Below are 26,828 nucleotides of genomic sequence, written 5' to 3' on the forward strand. Positions count from 1 at the left end.
AATTTGGAGGCCTGAACATGCACGAAAAGTCACCAAAATTTGCACATACGTGCAGATTCGCGTAAATTTCGATAATCTTGCGTCGTTTTGAAAAAATGTCAAAAAATGGCTCAGTGGCGCCCCCTTGACCCTTAAAATTTTCAAAAAGGCCTCTCCTCTCAGGTTTTCAACGTAGAGCAATGAAATTTGGGGAGTAGATACCTTATGCCTAACTGTTCAAAAAAGCCTCTTGCACCCATATTCCAAATCCAACAGGAAATCGGGTATTTTGGATCGAATGTGAAATTTTTTCGGTTCACAGTTGGAGTTTACGTTTGGAGGCTTGAACATGCACGAAAACTCACCAAAATTTGCACATACATTCAACTTTGCGTAAATTTTGATAATCTACAAAAAAATTTAACAAAATGGCTCAGTGGCGCCCCCTTGAAATTTTCAAAAAGGCCTCTCCTATTAGGTTTTTTCAACGTAGAACAATGAAATTTAGTGAGTCGATACATTGTACAAAACTGCTCCAAAAAGTCTCTTGCACCCATATTCCAAACCCAACAGGAAGCTGGAAATTTTGGGTCAAATGCGAAATTTTATCGATTTACATTTGAGACCTTGTCGCTGAAGGATAAAGTTGGATCGTCTTCAAAATTGGTCAGACTATTCAGGAGACCTATGAGATCTTAAGTTTTCAAAATGGTGTGTTTTCATTCAAGGGTCTGGCCTGGGCGTGGTCCCAAAGTCGGCCATTTTTAGGCAAAATACCAAATTCAGAAAATGATTAAAAACTCCGTGATCCAACGTTCAATCTTTTTCATTTTTAGCATGTTTATGAGATATCCCAGCCTGAACACGACTGCATTGAAATATTACCCATTAGGCCTGGCGCCCCTAGTGGAAACAGGAAATGGCCTTCTTTACGAGACAGGCTCCTCCTCCAAGGGAAAAAAATCTATTGACCTCAAACCTGTTTCAGGGGAGCCTCAAGACATGTGTTCAGGTGCCTGATGAAAAATATTGAGGTTTCGTTGAAGCGGAGAGGTCCAAACTGGAAGTGAAAATGACCGTCAACAATTTGTCTCGCCAAAAACTTTGAACAGTCATAACTCGGCAGATATGCAACATATCTGCGCCAAACTTTCCGTGTTTGTTGAGAGTCATACCCTGAAGGTTCTTGTAGGGGTCATTTGCATCAACTCTACAGTGCCAACTAGTGGCGACAGAAAGAAGTTTTAAAAAAGGCCTTTCCTGTTGGGTTTTTTCAACATAGAGCAAGGAAATTTGGGAAGTAGATACCTTATGCCTAACTGCTCAAAAAAGCCTCTTGCACCCATATTCCAAATCCAACAGAAAATCGGGTATTTTGGATCAAATGTGAAATTTCTGTCCATTTCTAGTACAGTTTACATTTGGAGGCCTGGACATGCACGAAAACTCACCAAATTTTGCACATACATGCGGCTTTGTGTGGATTTCGATAATCTCTCAACGTTACAAAAAAATGTAACAAAATGGCTCAGTGGCGCCCCCTTGAATTTTTCAAAAAGGCGTTTCCTATTAGGTTTTTTTAACGTAGAGCAATGAAATTTGGGGAGTCGATACCTTGTGCAAAACTGCTCCAAAAAGTCTCTTGCACCCATATTCCAAACCCAACAGGAAATCGGGTATTTTGGATCGGATGTGAAATTTTTATCAATTAACAGGGTGCACATTTGAGACCTTGTCACAGAGGGAATCAATTGGATCATCTTCAAAATTGGTTAGACAATTCAGGAGACCTATGAAATCTAAACTTTTCAAAATGGTGTGTTTTCATTCATGGGTCTGACCTGGGCGTGGTGCCAAAGTCGGCCATTTTTTCGGCAAAATGACAAATTCAGTAAAGGACTAATAGCTCCTTGAAACAACGTTCAATCTTTTTCATATCTGGCATGTATGTGCGGGATCCCACCCTGAACACGAGTGCATTGAAATATTACTCATTAGGCCTAGCGCCCCCTAGTGGGAACAGGAAATGCCTTTTTTACGAAACAGGCTCCTCCTCCAAGGAAAAAAAAATCTATTCACCTCAAACCTGCATCAGGGGAGCCTGAAGACATGTGTTCAGGTGCCTGATGAAAAATACTGAGGTTTGGTTGAAGCAGAAGGGTCCAACAGGAGAAGTAAAAATGACTGAAGCCATTTCGTCTCACCACAAGTTTTGAACAGTCATAACTTCTACAACATATCTGCGCCAAACATATCGTGCTTGTTGAGTCATAGTCTGAAGGGTCCTGTAGGGGTCATTTGCATCAACCCTACAGCGCCAACTAGTGGCAATAGAAAGTCACTCATTTTTTAAAATATATGTCCAGTTCTTTTCAGGTTGGTCATTGTAGTTTCAAGACCTTTTAAAATACTTATTTTACGGCCCATGTCCACATGTCTCTGTCTGTTGCTGTGATGACCCTTTATTCGCTCCTTTTTTGTAGTCCTCTGTCCAATAGGGGTTTTTATCTCTTAGGTGTGTGAATGTAAAGAGGCAACTTTCGCGCATGTTAGGTTCTAATGAGATGATTAGAGAGGACGATCTGCCACCACCCTGACCTGCACACTGTCCGAGTTGCGTGACGTCCGAGTTGCGCTAGATTGCGAGGGCCCGTTCAGTCCTGCTTGCAGGCCTAGTTACATTTGAAATGCTTAAAAACTATTTAAAGTTTTTTTTAAAATTATTCTTTGGGGAAAAAAGTGAAAAAACATGTCTTATATTGAACACACACACACAAGCACACATTTCATTGGACTAAAAAATTTGTGGAGGGGTGGGCGCTACTTCGCAGTTTTCACTTATTGCAGTGGGTTCTGGTCCCCATTAACTGCAAAAAATGAGAGATCACTTTATATTGAAATAATGTTGGAGCATCCCCAGAGAGCCGTGCTCATAAGGCGGTGCGTGCTGTACTGTGGTTGACAGCAGGACCGAGGAGTGGTACGGTCCAAAGATGGCACCATAGATAGGTATCCCGAGTCCACTCTGTTATATCTTTTAGTTTTATTGTGTAATACTGGGTGTTACCGGTATATTGTATTTTTGGCAGGACTTGGGTGGACATTTCCGATTCTGTCTGTTTTTGTTTGTTTGTTTGTTTTTTGTTTAGCAGGATTTGAATCAGTTCTTCTAATTTTACAAGGCTCTTTTTTACGCTAGTATCTGTATTTGCTATCTTTAATACAAGCTGACACAGCTCTCTATACATTAGAAGTCAACAAATGTTGAAATGGTGCATGTTACAGGGCTCAAGAGGAATGAATGGCCCCCGAGGTCGTCCTGGACCCGCAGGACAGTCAGTGAGTGTGATGCACACGCACCTGCAGCCCCCCCCCCACACACACACACAGTTAAATACCTGTCTCTCTTCTCAAAGGGCATTCGGGGAATCGATGGTGCTCAAGGTTCAAAGGGCAACATTGTGAGTAGTTTGAGTCATTTTTTTAGCTTGATCTCAAGCCATGATTTTGTGTGTCTTGTGTGTGTTAAGGGGCTCCTTGGAGACATTGGAGCACCAGGACAGCAAGGCAGTCCTGGAATTCAGGTAAAGGCATTTTAAATATAAGGCTCACCTTGGAAAGTAAAAAATATCTAGTGTGTCTCCCTCAGGGCTTTCCTGGTCCTCAGGGATTAGTCGGACTACCTGGAGAGAAGGTAAAATAGAGAAAATGATGATTGCCCGGGTTTATGGTGAAGAAGAATGTCAACTTTTATTCGTTTTTTTTTCGACAGGGGCCACAAGGGAAGAAAGGGATGCAGGGTTTACCTGGAAACGACGGCCCTCCAGTAAGCCCTCATAAAGGGAAAAATAAGTCACCTTTCCACCAAGTCCTGGCATGTAAAGACTTTGACACATTGTCCTCATAAGATATGGACAAAGATTTTCATATGCTCCCTGGTGGAAATAGTAACTTTCCCCTCCATGAACAACATTAGCATCATATTAGCGGCAGGATTAACATATTTTCTTGCCAAAAGGGTCATCCCGGACGGGAAGGTACTCCTGGTGAAAAAGGTTTACCGGTATGAAGAAGTCATTAGTCTACTTTGTCATTGTTCAGGTAAGTAAATGTTATACTAAAAAAAAGTCATTTTTGCTTCCAGGGTCCCATGGGAGTGCAGGGGCCTGTTGGATACCCTGGACAACGAGGAGTAAAGGTTAAAGTTTTTTCATCTCTTCATTTCCATACAGGAAAGCAAAAGAACACACCTTGTTTACTTATTCAGAGTACTTTACTTGCGGTGATATCGCCATATGGCTAGTCTTACCAGAGGACACCACTTGATAAGGGGGGGCACCTGGTAACCGAAGGATAAGAAGGGGGCAGCCAGTTCAGATAAGGGTATGATATGGGTAAGGTGAAAAATGGCAGGTTTAGACCGACATTGCAGACTTCATGTGTCTTTTCGAACATGACTTTTTTGATTTTGTTAGTCATTTTTCCAGAACCACCTAGGACAGGTTCATATTTGAGAGGAATTGCCATTATGAGCCTTAGCTTGAATGTGCTACTTCAAATCCAAATGTTAAACTACTGTGTCGCCAGGGAGCAGATGGCATCAGAGGACTGAAAGGCAGTAAAGGCGAGAAGGTATAAGCGCCTTCCACAGCACCTACACTCTCCCTTCAAAAGTCGTCTTCCTTGCTAAGAATCTTCTTCCTCATCGGCTTCAGGGTGAGGACGGGTTACCTGGAGCCAAGGGCGAGATGGGCGGCAAAGGTGACGGAGGCGAGGACGGCGCCACGGGAGTACGTGGTGAAGATGGACCGGAAGGAGCCAAAGGGCAGACGGGACCTCTGGGAGAACCGGGACCCGCGGGCATACCTGGAGAGAAGGTACAGCGTAAAATACTAAGACGCCGTTTACATGGTGACAAGCGACACCAAAACGCAACGATTGTTGGGGAATTGCCTCGCCTTTACTCGGCGAAAACGGAAGGCGAAGACGCAACCATATGAATGGAACGCTCTCACTCCGATGACGTCAGTACTTGCTCACGTCACTTTGGGCATGCGAAGTTGCTGCTACTAAACATTCAAAACAGCAAACATAGCGGAACGTCAGCTTTAATTTATTGTTTTCATCATATTTTTAATTGAAATATGTTTTAAATGTTCGCGACACGTGGACGCCATTGCTTCGAGTGCATAGGTATGTTGTCTTCCGGGCTGAGGAGGTAGTTGTCAAAGAAAGAGCATCATTAGCTGTTGCCTTGTGAAACTCCTAGGGCTTGACATGAATACTATTGAATAAATGATGCTGAATTATGATGAATTGCGACATCGTTCAAATAGAGACGGAACCATGTAAATGTAAACATCAAATGTGTCATATTCTCGGAGTGTCACCATGTAAACGGCCCCTAAGAAAGTAAGGCTGGATGATAAACAAATTGAATCTATTACTTCTTCCCTCGCTATTAGCAATAGTTATCTGAGGTTATTGAGTATTTAGTGATAGCTTGACTTGCGAGTTTGATTTGAATTAAATGACAAAGCTCATGACTCAGTTTGCTATGCATCAAATAAGAATTCCCTCGTTGAAATTAATTGATAATCTAATAAGCATCTGTTCATGCTCCTGAACTCAATTTAATGTTATTGAAATAGCACTTAAAGTGCAACCACAGCTGCAGCAATCTACTATACATATTTTTTTGTTTTTCAGGGAAAACTAGGAATACCCGGATTGCCAGGATATCCTGGACGACTTGGCCCAAAGGTAATATCATTAATAATACGATAACACACACTAAATATGTTCCAGTTTTTGGTTGATTAAACCTCTTGTCGAAGGGTTCTGATGGATTTCCTGGAGGAATGGGAGCTCCCGGAGAGAAAGGCAAAAAAGTGAGTTTCAAAACTGGCTTTTGGACAACAGAAATTTTTATACTTACCTAACAAAAACACCCCCAATTATGAGCGCAGGGTCCTGCAGGACAACCAGGAGGTGCAGGACAAAGGGGTCCAAACGTAAGTGCACTACCACCCAACATTTCCTCTTGCTGGACACTTTACTAGATACACCTGGACTTTGTTTTTTGTTTTTAAATATATGGTCAGAGAGGACCTCAATGTAACACTTTGGGTGCCTCCTACAATGGTTTACAGTACTGCTTACAATCATTCACTTATTCTTTGTACTGCCTATCGTCACCAAGGCTCACAGTGATAAAATAAACCGTATTTTGATGACAATAAATCACACTTTTACAGTGTATCACAAAAGGGAGTACACCCCTGGCATTTCTGCAGATATTTAAGTATATCTTTTCATGGGACAACACTGACAAAATGACACTTTGACCCAATGAAAAGTAGTCTGTGTGCAGCTTATATAATAGAGTTCATTTATTTTCCCCTCAAAAAACTCAAAATATAGCCATTAATATTTAAACCCCTGGCAACAAAGTGAGTACACACCTATGAAAAAATGTACATCCCTAAAAGTCCAAATTGAGTACGGCTTACGCCGCACTCTACATCAAATTGGTGTGCATGGCTGTCACCCCCGGAGGAAGCCTCTTCTGAAGACCGTATACAAGAAAGCCCGCAAACAGTTTGCTGATGACATGTCAACAAAGCACATCAATTACCGAACCACGTCCTATGGTCTGATGAGACGGGCGGCTTTCTTGTGTACGGTCTTCAGAAGAGGCTTCTTCCTGGGTGACAGCCATGCAAACCAATTTGATGTAGAGTGTGGCGTATGGTCTGAGCACTAACAGGCTGACCCCCCCACCTCTGCTGACAGCACTCCTGTAACGAGTCACATGACATTTTGGAGGGAAAATGACAAGCAGTACTCAACTTGTGTTGCCAGGGGTTTAGATGTTAATGGCCATATTTTGAGTTATTTTGAGGGGAAAATAAATTAACTCTATTATATAATCTGCACACGGACAACTTTTCATAGTGTCAAAGTGTCATTTTGTCAGTGTTGTCCCATGAAAAGATATACTTGAATATCTGCAGAAGTGCGAGGGTGTACTCACTTTTGTGATACATTGTATATAGTTTGGCTGGGCCTGTGACTTATATCCAGGAAGACTTTAATTAATTTAGTGGTGATTTGGAGTGAGAGCGAGTTTGTGGTAAACAATACACTGTAAATTATATGTTGTTTTGTAAAGGTTATAGTTTTCTGAATAATTGATGTGTTACTACATTAACAGACACCTACTGGAATTTAGCCTGTTGTTTGACAGTTTACTGTTATGACTATAATGTATAATATTTTATCTTTGTCTCTGATAAAGTACAGTTTGCCCTAAAAATGTGACTTATACTGTACTCCAGTGTAATATATAGTCCAAAAAGTATTGTCATTTGTTGGGGGGGGAAAAAACCTCCCCAGACAAATTAATAATAATTTCAATTGCTAAAATGCAAAAAATAACTCTTGATGTGTCACGTCAGGGTTCACGGGGAGGAAGAGGAGCAAAAGGACCCACAGGGAAACCTGGAGAAAAGGTCCGCTGACTCGCCTCTGTTGTGGTGTGCAACTTAGCTACGTACTTGCTTTAGTTCTCTTCTGATGAGTTTCATTTTTAACCAGGGTGCCTCTGGGCATGACGGCTCCCAAGGATCAACTGGCGAAAGAGTGAGCGACATGGATTCATTGGAATGGCTTAATGGATTCATAGTCAGAACAGCTTACATGAAATATTAATGGTTTGATATGCATTTTGAAAGGGACCACAAGGACCACAAGGAAGGAGTGGAGAGCCAGGACCCAAAGGAGCAATTGTGAGTTTACCACATACTTAGACATATGAAATAACATTATTTCTTAACTATTTTAACTTCACAAAATTAAAAAGTTGTTGACCCAACAATGATAAAATTACAAGAAAGTAAAACTATTTGACCTTCGATGATACCTGACAGAAACAGAAGGTGTTTGCTGAGCATACTTCAGATATAGACATAGACTTCATAATATACAGTATAATATATTATGAAGTCTATGGACTATCCAGCTAGAATCTTTATTCCATGGATCTTTTGTGGTTGTAAAACAAACAAAAAATAACGCACTCATTTTAAAAGATTTAGTTGGGTTTCAAATTGTATGTATTTCACATGATTTGAAGACCACTTTTACCCCCGCAAATTATACAGGGCCCAGGCGGAAAAGATGGCCTTCCGGGGCATCCGGGTCAGCGAGGTGAACCGGTAAATTAACAACTTTAACTCTTCCTATTGATTAGCTCGTGAAGCAGCATGGGTGCCTTTACTGACCGTTTCATTTTTTTTATTTTATTTTTTTTCACGGTAGGGATTCCAAGGGAAGACAGGACCCCCAGGACCCTCTGGTGTGGTGGGGCCACAGGTGAATTTTGAACATATGGACCAAAAAAACCCTCTGTAGTAACATGCGGAAAATTTAGAATAAAAATTTGTCCTGACACCAGTTTTATTGATCAACATGACACTGAGCATACATGTCTACAATGACAGGACCCATAGTAAGGTCCGATGGCTAAGATTGAACAGGTAGTCGGATATTTTTATCTAAGTCCAAGGCTTTGACTAACTCCCATTACGAATTTTACCATCTACCTCCTTTTTCAATCATCTGCCGCAGATAAGTGCAAGTGCCTTGTAGTGAGAGTGGAATACTTGTCAAGAAGAATCAATTGCATAAATCTGAAAGTCCACTTGAAACGTGTCCAATTTGGCAGCAAGGGAAAGAAAGCATGCAACAATTTGTTTTTGTTTATAAGGGTGAAGAGACATGAGTTTAACATTTAAAAACATGTTTTTAAAAAACAGCCTATACTACAGCATGTTTTCAATGGTGGTTTTACTTTATGTTCTGATGCATCTCATCGTACCTTATTATGCACTACGCTTATTGCACTTAAAAAATATGTGTTTTGTTTTGGTCACACAGTATGTATTGTGACCATTTTTGCTTATCTGTGAAGTCCGAGGCGGGTGAGCAAGTGAGGAGCAAGGAGGGGTAGACCCAAGTGTATTGAAGCAGGGAAGATATGCAGAGTTGTGGTATTCAAAATGTTTAACTTTCAAAACATACAAACAAAAACAAAATACAAAAAATTACCTCAGGTGGGAAGCAAAAGGCAAGGTATCAAAACCCAAATTAAGAACAAAGACCCTTACCAGCTAGGACAGGTGCAGCATGTGACAACAACAATGACGCCACAAAGACTGAATCAGTGAGCTTAAATACACATTTAGAACAGTGGTTTTCACCAGGTACCAGCACAATGAACAATGCAGGGATCCCTTGTTTTTCACGGTTAATGGGGACCAGAACCCACCGCGATAAGTTAAAAAAAACACAAAGTATAGCACCACTCCTACCCTCTCAAAAAAACAAACAAAAAAAAAACAAAAATCTTTTTTTTTGTATGTGTTCAAGGTATTTATTCAGATTTAGCATTGGAACAAGATACATATAAGACATATTTTTCACATTTTCCCCAAAGTAAATAAAAAAAAAAAAAAGAAGAAGAAGTATATGGCAGAAAACATTCAGATGACTTGAAATTCCGCTCCTACATCCCCAATTTAGCCAAATTTCAAAATTGTCCTATATGCCAGTGTGATACATCGTTGGAAAGCTTAAAGTCTCAATTTTCTGGGGCAAGAAGGTTTTTTTAACAAGAGGGCATTTAAAAAAAAAAAAAATTACCCCTACACCCTAAGTCAAGGTGAGGGCATGAGAGAGCAAAATTAAAGACACCATGATTTTAAAGAAATATTATTGCGTACTTACCTTGTTTCGATCCAAAAACACCGTCTAGCATGTCTCACTGAGTGTCAAGACACAGCTGTGAATGGCCAAACCAGACTTTTTGGGGATTTTATGGGTTAAACACGGTAATATAACAAAGGTCGGAATGAGAAATCGCAGACATCAAGGAATGGCCAAGATTTTCGAGATTTTCTTTTTCAAATATTTACCCTTTTAAACATTTTTTTTCAATTTTTCTTTGTTTGGATTGATTATTTATCATCTAAAATATCGGGGAAAATCCGACAGTAAAAAAAAAAAAAAAAAACGATTAAGCGATAGTTATGAGGTAGATATCCGTAACCTAATTATAGACAGTATTTTTTTCATTGTGACGTAATTTGTTTAAAAGTTTAAAATATTCGAGTGAATAATTTCATAAAGTGTTTTTATAAACTATATATAAGACATTAATTAATGATTCTAAGCTAAAAATGATAGACATTTTGAATAATAAATACTTACCTTGTTTTTATGGCTGGGTTGAAACAAAAGCAGTTGTGCGGTGTCTGTAAACGGGGGAAAAATGGAAAAATTAAAAATAATTTGGGGGCTTGGTGCGCCATGAAACTGATATGGCAACATATAGACATATTGTTCTATCAAACAGAACAGTTGTTTTGGCTTAAAATACAGCATTTTATTTAAAAAGAGGTGCAAGAGAAGAAACTACTTTTTCAATCTTGTCTGTGTTTTCCGCCATATACAGTGCCTTGCAAAAGTATTCGGCCCCCTTGAATCTTGCAACCTTTCGCCACATTTCAGGCTTCAAACATAAAAATATGAAATTTAATTTTTTTGTCAAGAATCAACAACAAGTGGGACACAATCGTGAAGTGGAACAACATTTATTGGATAATTTAAACTTTTTTAACAAATAAAAAACTGAAAAGTGGGGCGTGCAATATTATTCGGCCCCTTTACTTTCAGTGCAGCAAACTCACTCCAGAAGTTCAGTGAGGATCTCTGAATGATCCAATGTTGTCCTAAATGACCGATGATGATAAATAGAATCCAAATGTGTGTAATCAAGTCTCCGTATAAATGCACCTGTCTGTGATAGTCTCAGGGTTCTGTTTAAAGTGCAGAGAGCATTATGAAAACCAAGGAACACACCAGGCAGGTCCGAGATACTGTTGTGGAGAAGTTTAAAGCTGGATTTGGATACAAAAAGATTTTCCAAGCTTTAAACATCTCAAGGAGCACTGTGCAAGCCATCATATTGAAATGGAAGGAGCATCAGACCACTGCAAATCTACCAAGACCCGGCCGTCCTTCCAAACTTTCTTCTCAAACAAGGAGAAAACTGATCAGAGATGCAGCCAAGAGGCCCATGATCACTCTGGATGAACTGCAGAGATCTACAGCTGAGGTGGGAGAGTCTGTCCATAGGACAACACTGCACAAATCTGGCCTTTATGGAAGAGTGGCAAGAAGAAAGCCATTTCTCAAAGATATCCATAAAAAGTCTCGTTTAAAGTTTGCCACAAGCCACCTGGGAGACACACCAAACATGTGGAAGAAGGTGCTCTGGTCAGATGAAACCAAAATTGAACTTTTTGGCCACAATGCAAAACGATATGTTTGGCGTAAAAGCAACACAGCTCATCACCCTGAACACACCATCCACACTGTCAAACATGGTGGTGGCAGCATCATGGTTTGGGCCTGCTTTTCTTCAGCAGGGACAGGGAAGATGATTAAAATTGACGGGAAGATGGATGCAGCCAAATACAGGAACATTCTGGAAGAAAACCTGTTGGTATCTGCACAAGACCTGAGACTGGGACGGAGATTTATCTTCCAACAGGACAATGATCCAAAACATAAAGCCAAATCTACAATGGAATGGTTAAAAAATAAACGTATCCAGGTGTTAGAATGGCCAAGTCAAAGTCCAGACCTGAATCCAATCGAGAATCTGTGGAAAGAGCTGAAGACTGCTGTTCACAAACACTCTCCATCCAACCTCACTGAGCTCGAGCTGTTTTGCAAGGAAGAATGGGCAAGAATGTCAGTCTCTCGATGTGCAAAACTGATAGAAACATACCCCAAGCGACTTGCAGCTGTAATTGGAGCAAAAGGTGGCGCCACAAAGTATTAACGCAAGGGGGCCGAATAATATTGCACGCCCCACTTTTCAGTTTTTTATTTGTTAAAAAAGTTTAAATTATCCAATAAATTTTGTTCCACTTCACGAATGTGTCTCACTTGTTGTTGATTCTTGACAAAAAATTAAAATTTTATATCTTTATGTTTGAAGCCTGAAATGTGGCGAAAGGTTGCAAGGTTCAAGGGGGCCGAATACTTTTGCAAGGCACTGTATATATTTGATCAAATGTTTTTTAAGCACTTCAAATGTAATAGTTATGATAGGTTTTAAACATGTTACTGTCCCACCAAATTATTTTTAAACAAGAATAAAGTAGTACAAAAATGCTTGGCTTTATTAAATGCTTCATTGAGTAAGTCCACTCAAATCCGTTCACGCTGCTGAGAGCACTTCCATACACACACAATGAGTTGCCACAGCAACTGTTTCACAAGTTAAACGATAATTGACACATGCGGCACTTTTGAAGTTTGTTACTCTGACAAGAGGAAACACAAACCTCTGTCAATCATCGTTAACTTTAATAAGCAACTCCAGTGCACTTGCACTGCCTGACGAACAAAGAGGAGGGAGAGGAAGCGGGGAAGGGAGTGAGCGTGAGAGAGTGATCAGCTGGGGACAGCTCATCTTTATTATTATTATTATTATTTTTAGTTGAAAAAAAGTCAGCGATTGACTGAGGGTGCAAAGTTTGAAGCGCGAAGTAGCGCGGAATCACTATATTGCAATACAGTAGCATAGTAGACCCCCCAAAAAAACATCAATTTTCAGCTTTGATGTTTCATTTGTTTTTAAAACGGTCCTTTTTGTGTTTGAATTACAGGGAAAATCAGGAGAGCCTGGCCCCACAGGGGACAGAGGGCACCCGGGTTCACCGGGTGTACCCGGAGAACATGGTTTACCTGGTTCAGCTGGGAAAGAAGGTGGAAAGGTTGGTCTAGGAAACCCCTGACACACGTCAAAGTCATAATTGCAAAGTCATTTTGCGTTGGTTTGTTTTTTTCCTCAGGGTGATCCTGGATTACCTGGAACAGTGGGGAAGAATGGACCCCCAGGACTGAAAGGATTTAGGGGTATCAGAGGCGCACCAGGCGTTGTGGTAACACAAATAACTCACATTGAATACTTTTTTCAACTGCGTACCTGTACATTGAAATGGTTTTTTATATTCTTAGGGGCCTCCTGGTCTAAAAGGAAGTGCAGGACCCTCTGGAGCACCAGGTGCTATTGTGAGTTACCCTCTAAATTAGGGATGGACAACGTAGGGCCAACATGTCATGCCACCAAACTGTTTTCCGATTTGGGCTCCCATGCATTTATAAGATCAAGTCCTCTCTTCTGCAAACATTTTGCATCAATCAGTTTACTTACTTTTTGCTGGGTTTGGGATGTCTTTTTCATCCTGAAATTGTTTGAATAAAATGCACCTGTATTCCGTTTGTAAACCAGTTTCATCTATATAGATAATCCGCACAAGGGTTGTGGCAAAGTGCTAAAGTCTATGCCATCTGATTTTTGGCGGCAGACACAGGACACCCTGAGCTGGTTCAGTCAATCTTAAAACTAGAATTAATTGTAAATAATCATAATGGGAAATATTATTTTGTAATTAAAATATTAACATTGTCTTGTTTTTTTTTCATCTATGAATAATCTGGATTTTCATTCCATGTTACAAATCATGTTAAATATGAACAACAATTCAAAGTAAAATAAATGTTCCTGTTTGTGTAGGGGCCGGGCGCCGAGAGAGGCCCCCCCGGGCCAGCTGGAGCCATCGGACAGCCAGGCCGAGCCGGACCTATTGGAGGGCCAGGAGCAACGGGAGAGAAGGGCGAGCCTGTAAGATGTATATTCTAATAGCCTAGAAACATTTTTACTGCGGTGCTTACTCTGTGTATGTGTTTGTCGTAGGGTGAGAAAGGTCCAATTGGACCCGTTGGTCAGGATGGAGAACAGGGACCAGTGGGCATGCTTGGAGCTACAGGTCCTCTAGGACCTGCAGGAGATGATGGAGATAAGGTCATTTTTAAACGAGTGACTTCAAAATGAGCTAAACTTTGACAACTGTGTGAAAACACTGAGGTGTGAAGTTGAACACCCGACTCACTCCTACCGCCCAGAAAACGACACACAGGCAGTTCCACCTGTGTTACGGCTCCGATTAAGCTCTCCACTAACCATTCTGAAGCCGCACTGAAATATCATTCAATAACAATATTAAAGGAGCATTTTGTTTTTGTGCTACTGTAAATAACATGTATTAATATGTTTGCATGTCTACAGGGGGAGCAAGGAGGACCAGGTCAGAAAGGAAGTAAAGGCGATAAAGGCGAAGCTGTAAGTCTGAATCTTAACACTCAACATTACCGTCATAAACGTTCCACCTCTGATTGTCTGACTGTATTTTTCCCTCTGCAGGGACCCCAAGGACCGACCGGTACTCAGGGGCCCCTTGGGCAACCAGGACTTCCTGTGAGTCAGCTTGTTTTGATCAGAAATATCAGATAGATAACAGTGAAAAACTAACATTTGTAGAGATACCCCTTCATCATCTTGTGTGTTCCAGGGTCAAGACGGGGAGGTAGGGCCCCGGGGACAGCAGGGAATGTACGGACCCAAAGGAGATGAGGGACTTCGTGGTTTTAAGGGTTTGAGAGGACCAATCGGATTACAGGTGAGAGTGGCACAGCCAATCTGGACACAGCGTTGAAACGACAGATGCTTTGATGTGTGTTTGATTTCAAGGGAATGCCCGGTCTTCCTGGTGAAAAAGGCGAGAGCGGACATTCTGGACTGATGGTGAGCTGGCAGACCTTTTTCTTTCTGCATCATATAAATGTACTATTTATTTGAGGTCTAATTTTACAGGGTCCACCTGGGCAACAAGGACCCATCGGTTCTCAAGGACCAATCGGTGGACAGGTACCGTAGGTCTAACTTGTTTCAGTGTTGTCTAGATTATAGGGTTCTCATTCGTTTTATGTCTTACACAGGGGCCGGTGGGTCGGCCGGGTATGGTCGGACAGCCTGGTGTGGTTGGAGAAAAGGTAATCATTTTGAAGGGTCATAAACCCTGCATTGTCTTTGGCTGGTTTGCGTGTCAGTCATTACATGAAGTGCCAGTGATGGGTTGGTTAGACTCTTACGTTTGATTGGTCTACATGTCAATCTTTTGTCAAAACCCTGTATCCCTTCATTCTTCTTTCTCACTCAGGGAGAGGATGGTGAATCTGGTGATCCTGGCCCAGTTGGCTTTTCAGGAAAGATAGTGAGTTCATTATTTTCTTTCCCAACTTTCTTATAAATGTCTTTTGACTTCTCGCTACCCTTTCTCTTTCTTCTCTGCCACTTTAGGGTGAGACGGGTGACCAAGGCGAGAAAGGAGATGCTGGTGCTCCCGGAGCAGCTGGTCCTCCAGGTTCTCGAGGCACTCCAGGGGAGGACGGAGCCAAGGGCAATGCGGTAAGTGACACTCCTAACCCCTCAACAACAATTCGGGAAATTTATTTACCATCAACACATGTTATAATAGGACTGGTCTGGTCTCAGGGTTCTATTGGTCTCACTGGGGACATTGGTCAGCAAGGGGAGGCTGGACCCAATGTGAGTATAACCTCATTTCTATGTCTGTTAAATCTAATGATGTCAAGATATCAAGATGTCTGGTTTTCTATCAGGGTTTTGATGGCCTTCCTGGGTCTAAAGGAGATACCGGAGAGCCTGGAAAATCTGTGAGTGCAAATCATACAAGTATATACTCACACATACAGTATATACTGTAACAAAAGGTTTGCTAATTGTATTACCTTTTTCTCCATTCTCCACAGGGACCACCAGGAGCAGCGGGAGAACCAGGACCACCAGGACCTCCGGGTCGAAGGGTTGGTGTATTTTTTTGTCCCACCCCCAAATTTATGAGAGCCAAAAATGGCAAAATTAGATAAATTTTTTGGGACTTGGTCTTGACTTGTCCTTAAATCCCCAAACTTAAATTCCACCTAACTTAACACATTATATTCCTGGCTTAGTTCTTAATCAAAAGTGTTGGTGTTAACCTCAACTCCTTGAAGTATTCATCTTGACATTTGACAAATTCCTCCAAGTCGTCATTTTGCTTGTCCCAACTTTCCAAAGTCTTGGTCGTGACTTCTTTCTAACTTGTCAAACTCCTCTTCTTGACTTTGTCGTAATTTTCCAAGTCTGAGTCCTGGCTTTCACTATGTATTGGTCTCTTCTTGAGAATTTTTTGGACCTCGTGTTAACTCCTTGAAATAATGGTATAGATCAGGGTTGGGCAAACTATTCCACAAAGGGCCGCAGTGAGAGCGGGTTTTCGTTGCAACCTATCAAGAGGACACTTTTTCACCAATCAGTTGATTGCAGTCACGTGCTTCTTGTTTCCCCGGACCCCTCATTGGTTAAACTGCCTGTGCTGGATTAGTTGTAACAAACACCAAGACCCACTGCGGCCCCTGAGAACCGGTTTGTCCATCCTTGGTCTGGACTTAGTCTTGAATTTTCAAAATTCTAGCCTCAATGGGATGTCACAGCTTCTAAAATGTCCCTCTCCAGGGTCATCTGGGGAAAGCTGGGAAAGACGGAAAGGAAGGCCGGAAAGGAGCCAAAGTAAGCGCCAAAAAATATCTCTTGAATCTTGACTTAGGAAAGTTCAGATCTTCTTAAAGTGGTACTGCAATGTTATCATTTTAGGGTGCTCCTGGATTTGAGGGTCCAATTGGAAAAACAGGGCCAGTGGGTCGTCAGGGGCAGGCCGGCAAGGCTGGCCCACAGGGTCTTCGAGGGATTCCTGGTCCTCCTGTATGTCAACTGATCAAGACATACTGTATATTTGTGCATTGTTAAGTTAATGAATATTTTTTTGGGTTTCCAACCAAGGGTGAGCAAGGCTTAAATGGGCCATCAGGCCAGACAGGACCACCCGGTCCAATGGTAAGAGTGTTTAAACCGCTCGTATTAGAGTACCACTCACATTACAATACTGTATTGTCTCTCAGGGTCCACCAGGGTTAGTCGGACTAAAGGGAGACCATGGAAAAATCGGAGACAAGGTGGGTTCACGTTTAATCGCACACATCCATAAAAAATCCATGGGAACTCAACTGGACCTGTGCCACCTGTGTAGGGGCATGGGGGTCTCATAGGTTTGATCGGGCCCCCAGGAGACATCGGGGAAAAGGGAGACCGAGGGCTGCCGGGAAGCCAGGGACTACCAGGTCCAAAAGGAGATGAGGTACTAGAATAGTTATGAATATTTTTATCCATTCAGGTCATTCCCTCACTGGGCATTGACTCGATTCTGACTGAAGTCAATGTGGATAGGAATACCCAATAGAACTAGATAAGTCCAGTTACGATTGATTACATTTCTTTAGAGTTATTAGAATGTCAATGTTTAATGTCATGAAAGTTAAAGTGTCCTTGACAGCCAGATTGGGCCAGTATGGCTGCAAATCCTAGATTCTACATGCTTTGTATAAACTTCTTAAAGTCTTGGTCTTGAGAGGTCTTCTCATTATTAGTCTTTACTTGTTCTCAAAACTCTTAGTTATGTCTTGAGCTAAGCAACTGGTCTTGGTTTGGTGTTATTTTACATTCTTAAAGTTACTTGATGGTAACTGACTATTCTATGCCTTTTGTGCTTAATCCCAGGGTCCTGTTGGCCTAGCAGGTCCTGTTGGCCCGCCTGGTGTTACAGGTCTATCTGTGAGTACAGTTCTTTCGATAATACATGTTAGGACACAGTTTTAGGACAAGCCTCTTTATATTTTTTCCTTTGCAGGGCGCTATCGGTATAAAGGGCTCTAAAGGAAATCCGGTAAGCATCTTTACTAATGTAACCGTGCCATCAAAACCTGCACTTAACTAACAGCTATGTGTGAATTTAGGGTCCAGCTGGATCCCCAGGAGACACTGGACCCGCAGGACCTCCAGGACCCCCTGTAAGTACTTCCCAAAAAATATTGCCTCTATTAAGACTTTGAGATGTGAAAATGTAAAATCACTTAGGGACTGCCAGCGAGCTCCCCAATGTGGGAACGAGGGCGACAAAGGCGAACCCACAATCTGGATGGTGTGGTTCTGGAAGGGGAGGACGAGATGGTGGATGGCGGCAAGGAGGACGAGGAGTGGATTCAGGGGGATCAGGCCAAGTCAGACACATGGACTAACGAAAAGAATGAGGGCCAAGGCATGGAGGAGGTGTTTGCTTCGCTGTCATCCATGAAAGTGGATGTTGAGGGCCTGCGCACTCCACAGGGAACCTACCACAGCCCCGCTCGGTCCTGCAAGGAGCTCTGGCTACTCAGTCCAGAACTTCCGAATGGTACCTTAATATACCTTTTGTTCATCAACCAGTCTAGGCCCAGTAAAAAGCAGAGCGTTTGGTTTTGAGGCACATGTCTTGACTCGAGTCAGACTTGGTTCTCCAGTTTTAAAACTTTGGGAATTTAGGAATTCATTTACTGCTTGACTTAACATGACATGGTACTGCCAAAAACAAAGCAATCAAACAAACATGAACAAAACTAACATACCTAATGAAAATTTATAATGAGTAAAGGTCAATGCAAATAAGAGAAATAACACACAATAAAGTTTAAAGAGTTCAAGTGAAGACAGATGTCAACTGAGAAATAGTCAAAAAAAAAACAAAAAAACAAACAAACAAAAAAAAAAGCTTACTGGACAACCTTGCTAAGAAATATTGTACTACCTTCTAGTAACAGCAAGACCAGTACCCTAACACAACAAATCTAGATGAACCTTGCTGAATTTGTCTCATTTTAGTACCTGTTTTGCTGGTACAGGAACCATTTGCTGCATTTCTTAGCAGGTAACACAAGGCGAAGAGACAAAATAATTAAATTGCACACCAGACAAGACAAACAAATGAATGGTAATGACTACTAAACCCATAGAATCAAAGTCAAAAATGCAGAAGCCACAAAGAACAAGATGCATTCTCAGGAATGGGAAAAAAAGGCAAGTAATGACAATAGTCTGGCATTGTTCTGCTTTCGCAAGGCTTAAAAACCCAATTGATTGCCATTGTAAGTAGTTGTTTGATGGAGGCTGTGCCAAGGAATGCCCTTTCAAAGAAATTAAGGGAATAAAAACAAAACTGACAGAAACACGAAGGCAGGGAACAGGAACATGACTAGACTTGCCTGATTACATTTGACTTTGTTTCCAAGAAAGTATGCACTTTGTTTTTTTTGCAAACCTGGTCACTCACCACTTTGCTTTGATGTGGGATGCAGAGAGGCTGTCACATGAAAAATTGTCAATTTTACACGGTCTGCAAATATCTTTCAGTTTGCATTACTCCATTGCACTTACATTAATTACTCTTGAGGAGAACACAAGCCTGTCTGAGAATAGTGTATTGAACCGTACTACAGCTGAACCTTACAGAACCTTGGTGAAAATGTATCTGTTCCTCCAGGGGATTATTGGATTGACCCCAACCAAGGCTGCCACCGAGACTCCTTCAAGGTGTTTTGCAACTTTACCGCTCAGGGCGAGACATGCCTCTATCCAGACAAGAAGTTTCAGTCGGTCAGTTTGAAATCGCCACAAAAAACTAAGTATCTTCAAAAGTCTGACATTTTCATTGGACTTTGTGTTTACCATCAGGTAAAGCTGGCCGGGTGGAAAGGGGAAAAGCCCGGCACCTGGTACAGTAAATTCCGGAAAGGCAAAGAGGTACACAGTGATGCATGTAGATTCATTTAAAATAAGAGGACTGGCTGTGAATACTAATTTTCTAGTGCCATTGCCGATGCTAGACGTCCAATCCTTTTTGACTTGGAGAGGGCAAATGAACTTTTATTGGACGTCGAGCACCAGCAATGGCAGAATGTCAGTCTAGCAATTTCTAGCTTCGTCAAGCAGTTTCCATGTAAATTCAAGGGTTCTGCTGCCCCTACGGCTTCGGCTTGAAAACATACTGCTCCCTATTTTACTCCAGTTCTCGTACACCGGTGCGGATGGCGCTCCAGTTCACGTGGTGCAGATGAACTTCCTCAAGCTGGTTAGTGTGACGGTCAGGCAGACGTTCACCTACCACTGCCTTAATTCGGCCGCCTGGCTGAATAGTGCCAATGGCGGCCACCAGTTAGCGTTACGCTTTCGCGGCGGTGATGGCGAAGAGCTGACGCATGAAAACACGAACTACATCCGTGCACTCTATGATGGCTGTCAGGTGAGTGGGAAATGTGTTACTATACTGTTCTTTGCACTTGCATGTCACATTAATTTGATAGCAGCTTCATCTTCTAATCACTATGTCCTTGACTACCTTTTTCTTTTATTGGATTTATGTCCAATTCGATTTTTTTCCCTGTCTGTGCTTTCCTCGGAGCGACTCATGATTGATCCTATCCATCCTTGTCACCACCAAATAGAATCTGAGCATCTTTTACTCCAACTGATTGATGTCTCAAAATACAAACATTGTTTTCATTGTTCTTGTTCTGTACTAGACGCGCTCGGGGCAAGAGAGGACGTTGTTAGAAATGGACGCCCCACACTCACTCACGCTGCCGGTGATCGACGTGGCCGTGAGCGACTTTGGCAACCCAGGCCAGAAGTTCGGCTTCCAGGTCGGAACGGTTTGCTTTGGCGGTTAAAGTTTCCGGACAGGATGGAAAGGGACAAAAACAAAAAGAGCAAAACTGACTGACTCTTTTAGTATGCAGGGAAAAGAAAAACAAACTACTTCCAAGACTTTGAAAAGGTGCCTTGTCATATTTATGTCGTTTTTCTTACTGAATAGGTTGCATGCTAGCCTAGTGGTTAGCATGCCTTCCTGTGTGGAGTTTGCATGTTTTTCCCATACTTCATTGGGTTTTCTATTGCTTCCTCCCACATTCAAAAACATGCAGGGTAGGTTTATTGAAGACTCTAAATTTTCCAAGAGTGTAAATGATTTGTTTTTGTCTCCCTGCAAATGTCTGGCGATCAGTCCAGGGCGTACCCCATAACATGCTAAGCTGTGCTCCCAACCACAAGGAGATCAAATATTATTTTAAAAAATGAATGGATGATTACTGACGGTTGCCGTTACACACTGCTGCACTGTTTTAATAGTTGCCAGTACACAAAAATGCAAAAACACTTGAATGGTTGCATTTTGACCCAAATTTACCAAAAACCTCATTGCTGTTGTTTATTCGTTTTTAGCCTTGTTGTTATGCTTAAGTGTGTTGTTGTGATGTCACCATGGTGCTATTGTCTATAAAGGGAAATTAGGGCAGTGCATTGTTTGTGTTTTTATATATTGAAAAGATTCACATTTTTTGTATGGGAAAGTGACTTAATAACAAAGAAGTACGTACATAATGTACATTAAAATATTAAATATCTTCCCTGTTTTATAGTATTTTTATTTGCATGTTATTTTCCTTCTTTAACAGGTCTACATTTTATAACTACTGAAACACACACACACATTCCAACAGCACTTTTTTTTACTCAACTTGACTCGTTTTTTTACCAGAAAAAGAAGAGCCGTTTTGAAATTTTTGACAATGCTATAACGAGGGTGCATTTTTTACAATATGCATGTTCCCGAGGAGGAAATGCACCACTGCCTGTACATTTTACTGTTATTTCAAAAGGCTGACAAAACCATATGCCATTTAAATGGAAGCTGCTATTTCATTTAAACAAACAAAATTCAAAAGGTAAGAGCCAAATCTGCAGAATTGAGCGCATTCACAAACGCATTCACGTACATCACAAAACAGCACATCAACTATTGCTTGTTGGGACAGCATAAGTGAGGGTAAAAGAATGTATGGATGCGAGGCATACTGTATATGCTGTCCTTCAAAATAGATGTAGTCCTGCTCACTCTTTTATTAGAATATTTTTACTTCTACTTAATGGATCTTGATTGTATAAATTTGGTACATTTCCATTTTCTTCTGATGATAGTGTAGAAATTATGAAAATAAAAAAATAATGGCGAGGAGGACTGTTTTTACAAAAACCTGTGAATAGGGCCTTTTCTCGGTCCTTCAGGGCTTAAAAGGAATAATTAAAGAAAGAGGCCTTTTCACATGTTCTCAGTTCCACAAGCTTCTTTTACTTACATGAAGTCAGATTTGACCAAAAGCTAAAATATTAATCTTAGGTAAAGTAAGATTAACACAATATCCTCTAAGGACTCCACCAAGTACTGAATACCTACAATTTTGCACGTATTTCAGTTTGCACATGCCTTGTGATGAAATCATTTATATTAACTCATGATGACAGTAAAGGAGTTTCAAGTTGGTTGCTCAGTTGTCTTTTACTTTGAGTTGGGGAAGCACAAGAAAATGGTTCAGGAGTTAGTGTGCACGTGTAAATATATGAAGAAATAATATGAAGCTGAGTCAACTTTGTAGTGTAGTGAAGGTTGCAAAAAGCTAGTTTGGGATCGGTTGCATTGAATTAATCCATTATTTATTTTTTTATATATGGTTTGTACTATTCATTAAACAACATTATACATTTATATAGAATTAAAAGGAAAAACTAAAATAGCAGGAATGTAACTACAATTTGTCAGTTACCAAGAAGAACAACATCAGAAAATAAGTTAATTATCTTCTTAGCAGGATTATGGAAAGAGTTACATTTGATGTAATGAAATAAAAACATTCTAATACTTGTAGGTGTAATGTTATGATTAGGAATGAATATAAATAGTTTTTTAAAATCCTAAAATACACCAATAAACTTGTACTGTACTTTCAACAATGCTGGCTCTATGCAGGGGCTAGAGGGGGCAGTGGCCCTTCAATTAAATGTCTTGCCCCCTCAAATAAAAAATTTCGAACTTGAGAAAGTACATTTTTAATATCTCAAAAAATTAATACCTTGACAGATTATTCTGCAGTTGTGGGAAAAACCACCGAAGAGGGGACACGAAGACGATATTTATTATCCGTCCTCATCTCTCTTTCCCTCCGCTGTGCTCAGCTCACGCACACATTAAAGTGTGCACACCCCCCAGTAAAAATGCAATTACTGTTAGTATGTAAATGAGCCTAGACATTGCCAGACAGACGAAGCAGCTGCGTTTCACAGTCACAACAAGCACAGAAATAAGTCCATGCCCACTTCACGTGCCGGACTGAAGGCAAATGATGATCTTGGCGCGTGAGAAGTCCATAACAAATCATTTGAACTAGGATGAATTTGAGTTTTTGCAAAGGGAAGTAGGAGACTGTTGTTGTAGAGTCGAGTGGAGTAAAGGGAGATTTTTTAACTGTTTGGTTGATAGGAAAAAAAAAAGATAAAATGTTCTGTTCATTATCTGTTGTATTTTATGAATTAATTTGAGATTTTTTTTTTTTTTATTATTATTCATAAGACTACCTTTCAATTCTCAGGTTACAATTTATTTGAGAATTAGGCCATCCAGTTAAAATACTCTATGTGTTATGTTGTTAGTTCATAAAATCTGGATGAAGTATATTTATTTTATTGTTCAGTTTCCCCACTTTAGGGATTGCCACCTTATTGTGGTCAGGGGGGTTGCGTGCCTCAGTGACCTAAAGAGCTAAACTAGCAGGAACTCTCTCAGGTGAACAGGTCTGAAGGTAGAGGCCTGACTAAGAGCAATCCACTTCTCTAGGTTGGGGTTGTACACAACTAACCCAATTCATTGAATTGAAGAAAATGCTGTTACTATAAGCCAGTTCTTCTCAACAGTGCTTCTGTTACCCATCCCCACAACTCTCAGCAGCCACTGTAAATAGATAATTTAGTATTATTATAAGTACACCTCTGCATAACATTGTGTCCTTTCTAATATTAAAGAAAAGTAATATAGATCACCTTTAAATAATGTATAACTTTTTTAACATTGTTTTGTTTGCAACAGAAAAGACTTTAATTTGCCTGAATGGCGTAAACACAAGCAACACGCCACTTCCGCTCATTAATATTCATAACGTTAGCTACTATTGCTAAGGGGGGACATGCTCCCGTTTTCCTCAATGGGAAATGAATGGAAATAGTGTACAAAGGAGATTTTTACAGAGCTATCCTACTAATTCTGTCCGAAAATGATGTCCTTGGTGCCAAATTCACTGGTAAAGATGTGGAAGAACATACAAATGTGCAGGTAAAGAGATGGCTTGCGTGTCGAGGGCTGAAAAAGACGGAAAAAACAAACGAGCCGACCTAAGCTTAGCCTTAGCTTTTTTATCGACACCTTGTTCTCACGCCACTGACAATGACATTCTCCTGTTTCAACAATCTATCGTTTACCACCATATGCCCTGTCTTTCTTATATATTATATCCTCTGGTTGTCTTACATCTCTGACCATTCTTGGGGGCAATTTACATTGCTATTTTTGTGTAGCGATTGCAAATGCTACTCGTTGACAGTCAACAAACACTTTTAATTTTTTCATTAATAATAAATCTTAATTCTATAATTTATTTACACTTCCCCCTTACTTAAGTTGTTTTTTTTTTACAACAGAAGAGGTAACAGTGGCAGACAGATACCATTTTAATATTCTTTTCAGGTCATTCATTGTCAGACAGAAGCAGCATGGCAAAACGCCACGCTAAAAAAATAAGTAAAAAATATCAAAATGGCTTACATCCTAGTCCGCTGAAGGACCATGCCCCCAACAAAATGTTTACTGCATATGAAATGTGAATGGCTTCACCATACTGCCATTAAAATGCCGCGCAAGTTGATCCATTCTTCACATTTTTTTGGTTTCGGGAAATGTATGAAGAAAACATCCTTCATACAGTGCCTTGCAAAAGTATTCGGCCCCCTTGAATCTTGCAACCTTTCGCCACATTTCAGGCTTCAAACATAAAGATATGAAATTTAAATTTTTTTGTCAAGAATCAACAACAAGTGGGACACAATCGTGAAGTGGAACAACATTTATTGGATAATTTAAACTTTTTTAACAAATAAAAAACTGAAAAGTGGGGCGTGCAATATTATTCGGCCCCTTTACTTTCAGTGCAGCAAACTCACTCCAGAAGTTCAGTGAGGATCTCTGAATGATCCAATGTTGTCCTAAATGACCGATGATGATAAATAGAATCCACGTGTGTGTAATCAAGTCTCCGTATAAATGCACCTGCTCTGTGATAGTGTCAGGGTTCTGTTTAAAGTGCAGAGAGCATTATGAAAACCAAGGAACACACCAGGCAGGTCCGAGATAATGTTGTTTTAAAAGAAGTTTAAAGCCGGATTTGGATACAAAAAGATTTCCCAAGCTTTAAACATCTCAAGGAGCACTGTGCAAGCCATCATATTGAAATGGAAGGAGCATCAGACCACTGCAAATCTACCAAGACCCGGCCGTCCTTCCAAACTTTTTTCTCAAACAAGGAGAAAACTGATCAGAGATGCAGCCAAGAGGCCCATGATCACTCTGGATGAACTGCAGAGATCTACAGCTGAGGTGGGAGCGTCTGTCCATAGGACAAGAATCAGTCGTACACTGCACAAATCTGGCCTTTATGGAAAAGTGGCAAGAAGAAAGCCATTTCTCAAAGATATCCATAAAAAGTCTCGTTTAAAGTTTGCCACAAGCCACCTGGGAGACACACCAAACATGTGGAAGAAGGTGCTCTGGTCAGATGAAACCAAAATTGAACTTTTTGGCCACAATGCAAAACGATATGTTTGGCGTAAAAGCAACACAGCTCATCACACTGAACACACCATCCCCACTGTCAAACATGGTGGTGGCAGCATCATGGTTTGGGCCTGCTTTTCTTCAGCAGGGACAGGGAAGATGGTTAAAATTGACGGGAAGATGGATGCAGCCAAATACAGGAACATTCTGGAAGAAAACCTGTTGGTATCTGCACAAGACCTGAGACTGGGACGGAGATTTATCGTCCAACAGGACAATGATCCAAAACATAAAGCCAAATCTACAATGGAATGGTTCAAAAGTAAACGTATCCAGGTGTTAGAATGGCCAAGCCAAAGTCCAGACCTGAATCCAATCGAGAATCTGTGGAAAGAGCTGAAGACTGCTGTTCACAAACACTCTCCATCCAACCTCACTGAGCTCGAGCTGTTTTGCAAGGAAGAATGGGCAAGAATGTCGGTCTCTCGATGTGCAAAACTGATAGAAACATACCCCAAGCGACGTGCAGCTGTAATTGGAGCAAAAGGTGGCGCTACAAAGTATTAACGCAAGGGGGCCGAATAATATTGCACTCCCCACTTTTCAGTTTTTTATTTGTTAAAAAAGTTTAAATTATCCAATAAATTTTGTTCCACTTCACGATTGTGTCCCACTTGTTGTTGATTCTTGGTTCAAGGGGGCCGAATACTTTTGCAAGGCACTGTATATCGTAATGTCTAGAGTCGTTTCTACAAGTTCCATACTAGCAGTGTTTGATCGGTATGTTCGTTTTTAAAAGATTACCGAAGAAAACAGCCAGAAATATAATGGTTTGTATGCGAGGCCACGTCTATAATGTTCCACTTCCGCTTTTTGATGCGACGTCATGGTCTAAAAATAGCATTTGTGCGGTACGCTATTAAAAAAATGTCACATTCAAACTTTGAAAATACACTCAAAGTACATTTTTTGATCATTCGATACTGAAAAATATTATTTAATAAAAATCAATAAATAATAATTAAAAATGTTCATACATGTTCATACATTCAAATTGATTAGCAACATAACTCATGAGGACAATACGCCATACAATTTGATCGTAAAAACACAAATTATTCCCTGAGGTAACGTGCATCACCCCCGGCATTGGTTTGGACTCAACATTGGTAGGGATGATGTGACAGCATAACCTGCAGGTACACTTTTTGCTCGGGATGGGACATTAATAAAACCAAACAGACTGGGTGAACGGGGGTCAGGGCTACATTTCTCACAAATACGAATCTA

At 40.8% G+C, this 26,828-nt stretch overlaps 1 protein-coding gene across 8 annotated transcripts in view; it reads left to right on the forward strand.

Moving 5' to 3' along the window:
• The window catches only part of LOC130920350 (collagen alpha-1(XI) chain-like), a 65,934-nt gene extending 44,581 nt beyond the window's left edge, over positions 1–21,353 (forward strand). For 4 of the 8 annotated variants that reach the window (XM_057843503.1, XM_057843505.1, XM_057843506.1 and 1 more), the window contains 46 exons: positions 3,265–3,318; positions 3,396–3,440; positions 3,510–3,563; positions 3,629–3,673; positions 3,752–3,805; positions 3,998–4,042; positions 4,124–4,177; positions 4,567–4,611; positions 4,695–4,856; positions 5,689–5,742; positions 5,817–5,870; positions 5,949–5,993; positions 7,440–7,493; positions 7,579–7,623; positions 7,716–7,769; positions 8,145–8,198; positions 8,302–8,355; positions 12,723–12,830; positions 12,909–12,998; positions 13,075–13,128; positions 13,634–13,741; positions 13,814–13,921; positions 14,186–14,239; positions 14,321–14,374; positions 14,469–14,576; positions 14,648–14,701; positions 14,771–14,824; positions 14,896–14,949; positions 15,117–15,170; positions 15,257–15,364; positions 15,452–15,505; positions 15,580–15,633; positions 15,730–15,783; positions 16,475–16,528; positions 16,613–16,720; positions 16,799–16,852; positions 16,918–16,971; positions 17,046–17,153; positions 17,573–17,626; positions 17,703–17,738; positions 17,809–17,862; positions 17,930–18,245; positions 19,368–19,480; positions 19,559–19,627; positions 19,893–20,126; positions 20,407–21,353. In XM_057843503.1, the coding sequence (XP_057699486.1) occupies positions 3,265–3,318; positions 3,396–3,440; positions 3,510–3,563; positions 3,629–3,673; positions 3,752–3,805; positions 3,998–4,042; positions 4,124–4,177; positions 4,567–4,611; positions 4,695–4,856; positions 5,689–5,742; positions 5,817–5,870; positions 5,949–5,993; positions 7,440–7,493; positions 7,579–7,623; positions 7,716–7,769; positions 8,145–8,198; positions 8,302–8,355; positions 12,723–12,830; positions 12,909–12,998; positions 13,075–13,128; positions 13,634–13,741; positions 13,814–13,921; positions 14,186–14,239; positions 14,321–14,374; positions 14,469–14,576; positions 14,648–14,701; positions 14,771–14,824; positions 14,896–14,949; positions 15,117–15,170; positions 15,257–15,364; positions 15,452–15,505; positions 15,580–15,633; positions 15,730–15,783; positions 16,475–16,528; positions 16,613–16,720; positions 16,799–16,852; positions 16,918–16,971; positions 17,046–17,153; positions 17,573–17,626; positions 17,703–17,738; positions 17,809–17,862; positions 17,930–18,245; positions 19,368–19,480; positions 19,559–19,627; positions 19,893–20,126; positions 20,407–20,553 (3,543 nt within the window). In that variant the 3' untranslated portion in view covers positions 20,554–21,353. Of the gene's footprint in view, positions 1–3,264; positions 3,319–3,395; positions 3,441–3,509; positions 3,564–3,628; positions 3,674–3,751; positions 3,806–3,997; positions 4,043–4,123; positions 4,178–4,566; positions 4,612–4,694; positions 4,857–5,688; positions 5,743–5,816; positions 5,871–5,948; positions 5,994–7,439; positions 7,494–7,578; positions 7,624–7,715; positions 7,770–8,144; positions 8,199–8,301; positions 8,356–12,722; positions 12,831–12,908; positions 12,999–13,074; positions 13,129–13,633; positions 13,742–13,813; positions 13,922–14,185; positions 14,240–14,320; positions 14,375–14,468; positions 14,577–14,647; positions 14,702–14,770; positions 14,825–14,895; positions 14,950–15,116; positions 15,171–15,256; positions 15,365–15,434; positions 15,506–15,579; positions 15,634–15,729; positions 15,784–16,474; positions 16,529–16,612; positions 16,721–16,798; positions 16,853–16,917; positions 16,972–17,045; positions 17,154–17,572; positions 17,627–17,702; positions 17,739–17,808; positions 17,863–17,929; positions 18,246–19,367; positions 19,481–19,558; positions 19,628–19,892; positions 20,127–20,406 lie in introns of those variants that run through there. The other 4 variants (XM_057843508.1, XM_057843509.1, XM_057843507.1 and 1 more) reach the window with 3 other exon arrangements.
• The last annotated feature ends 5,475 nt before the right edge of the window (positions 21,354–26,828 follow it).

This window comes from Corythoichthys intestinalis, chromosome 8, assembly GCF_030265065.1.
Source record: "Corythoichthys intestinalis isolate RoL2023-P3 chromosome 8, ASM3026506v1, whole genome shotgun sequence".
In the NCBI taxonomy this organism is placed as follows: domain Eukaryota; kingdom Metazoa; phylum Chordata; class Actinopteri; order Syngnathiformes; family Syngnathidae; genus Corythoichthys; species Corythoichthys intestinalis.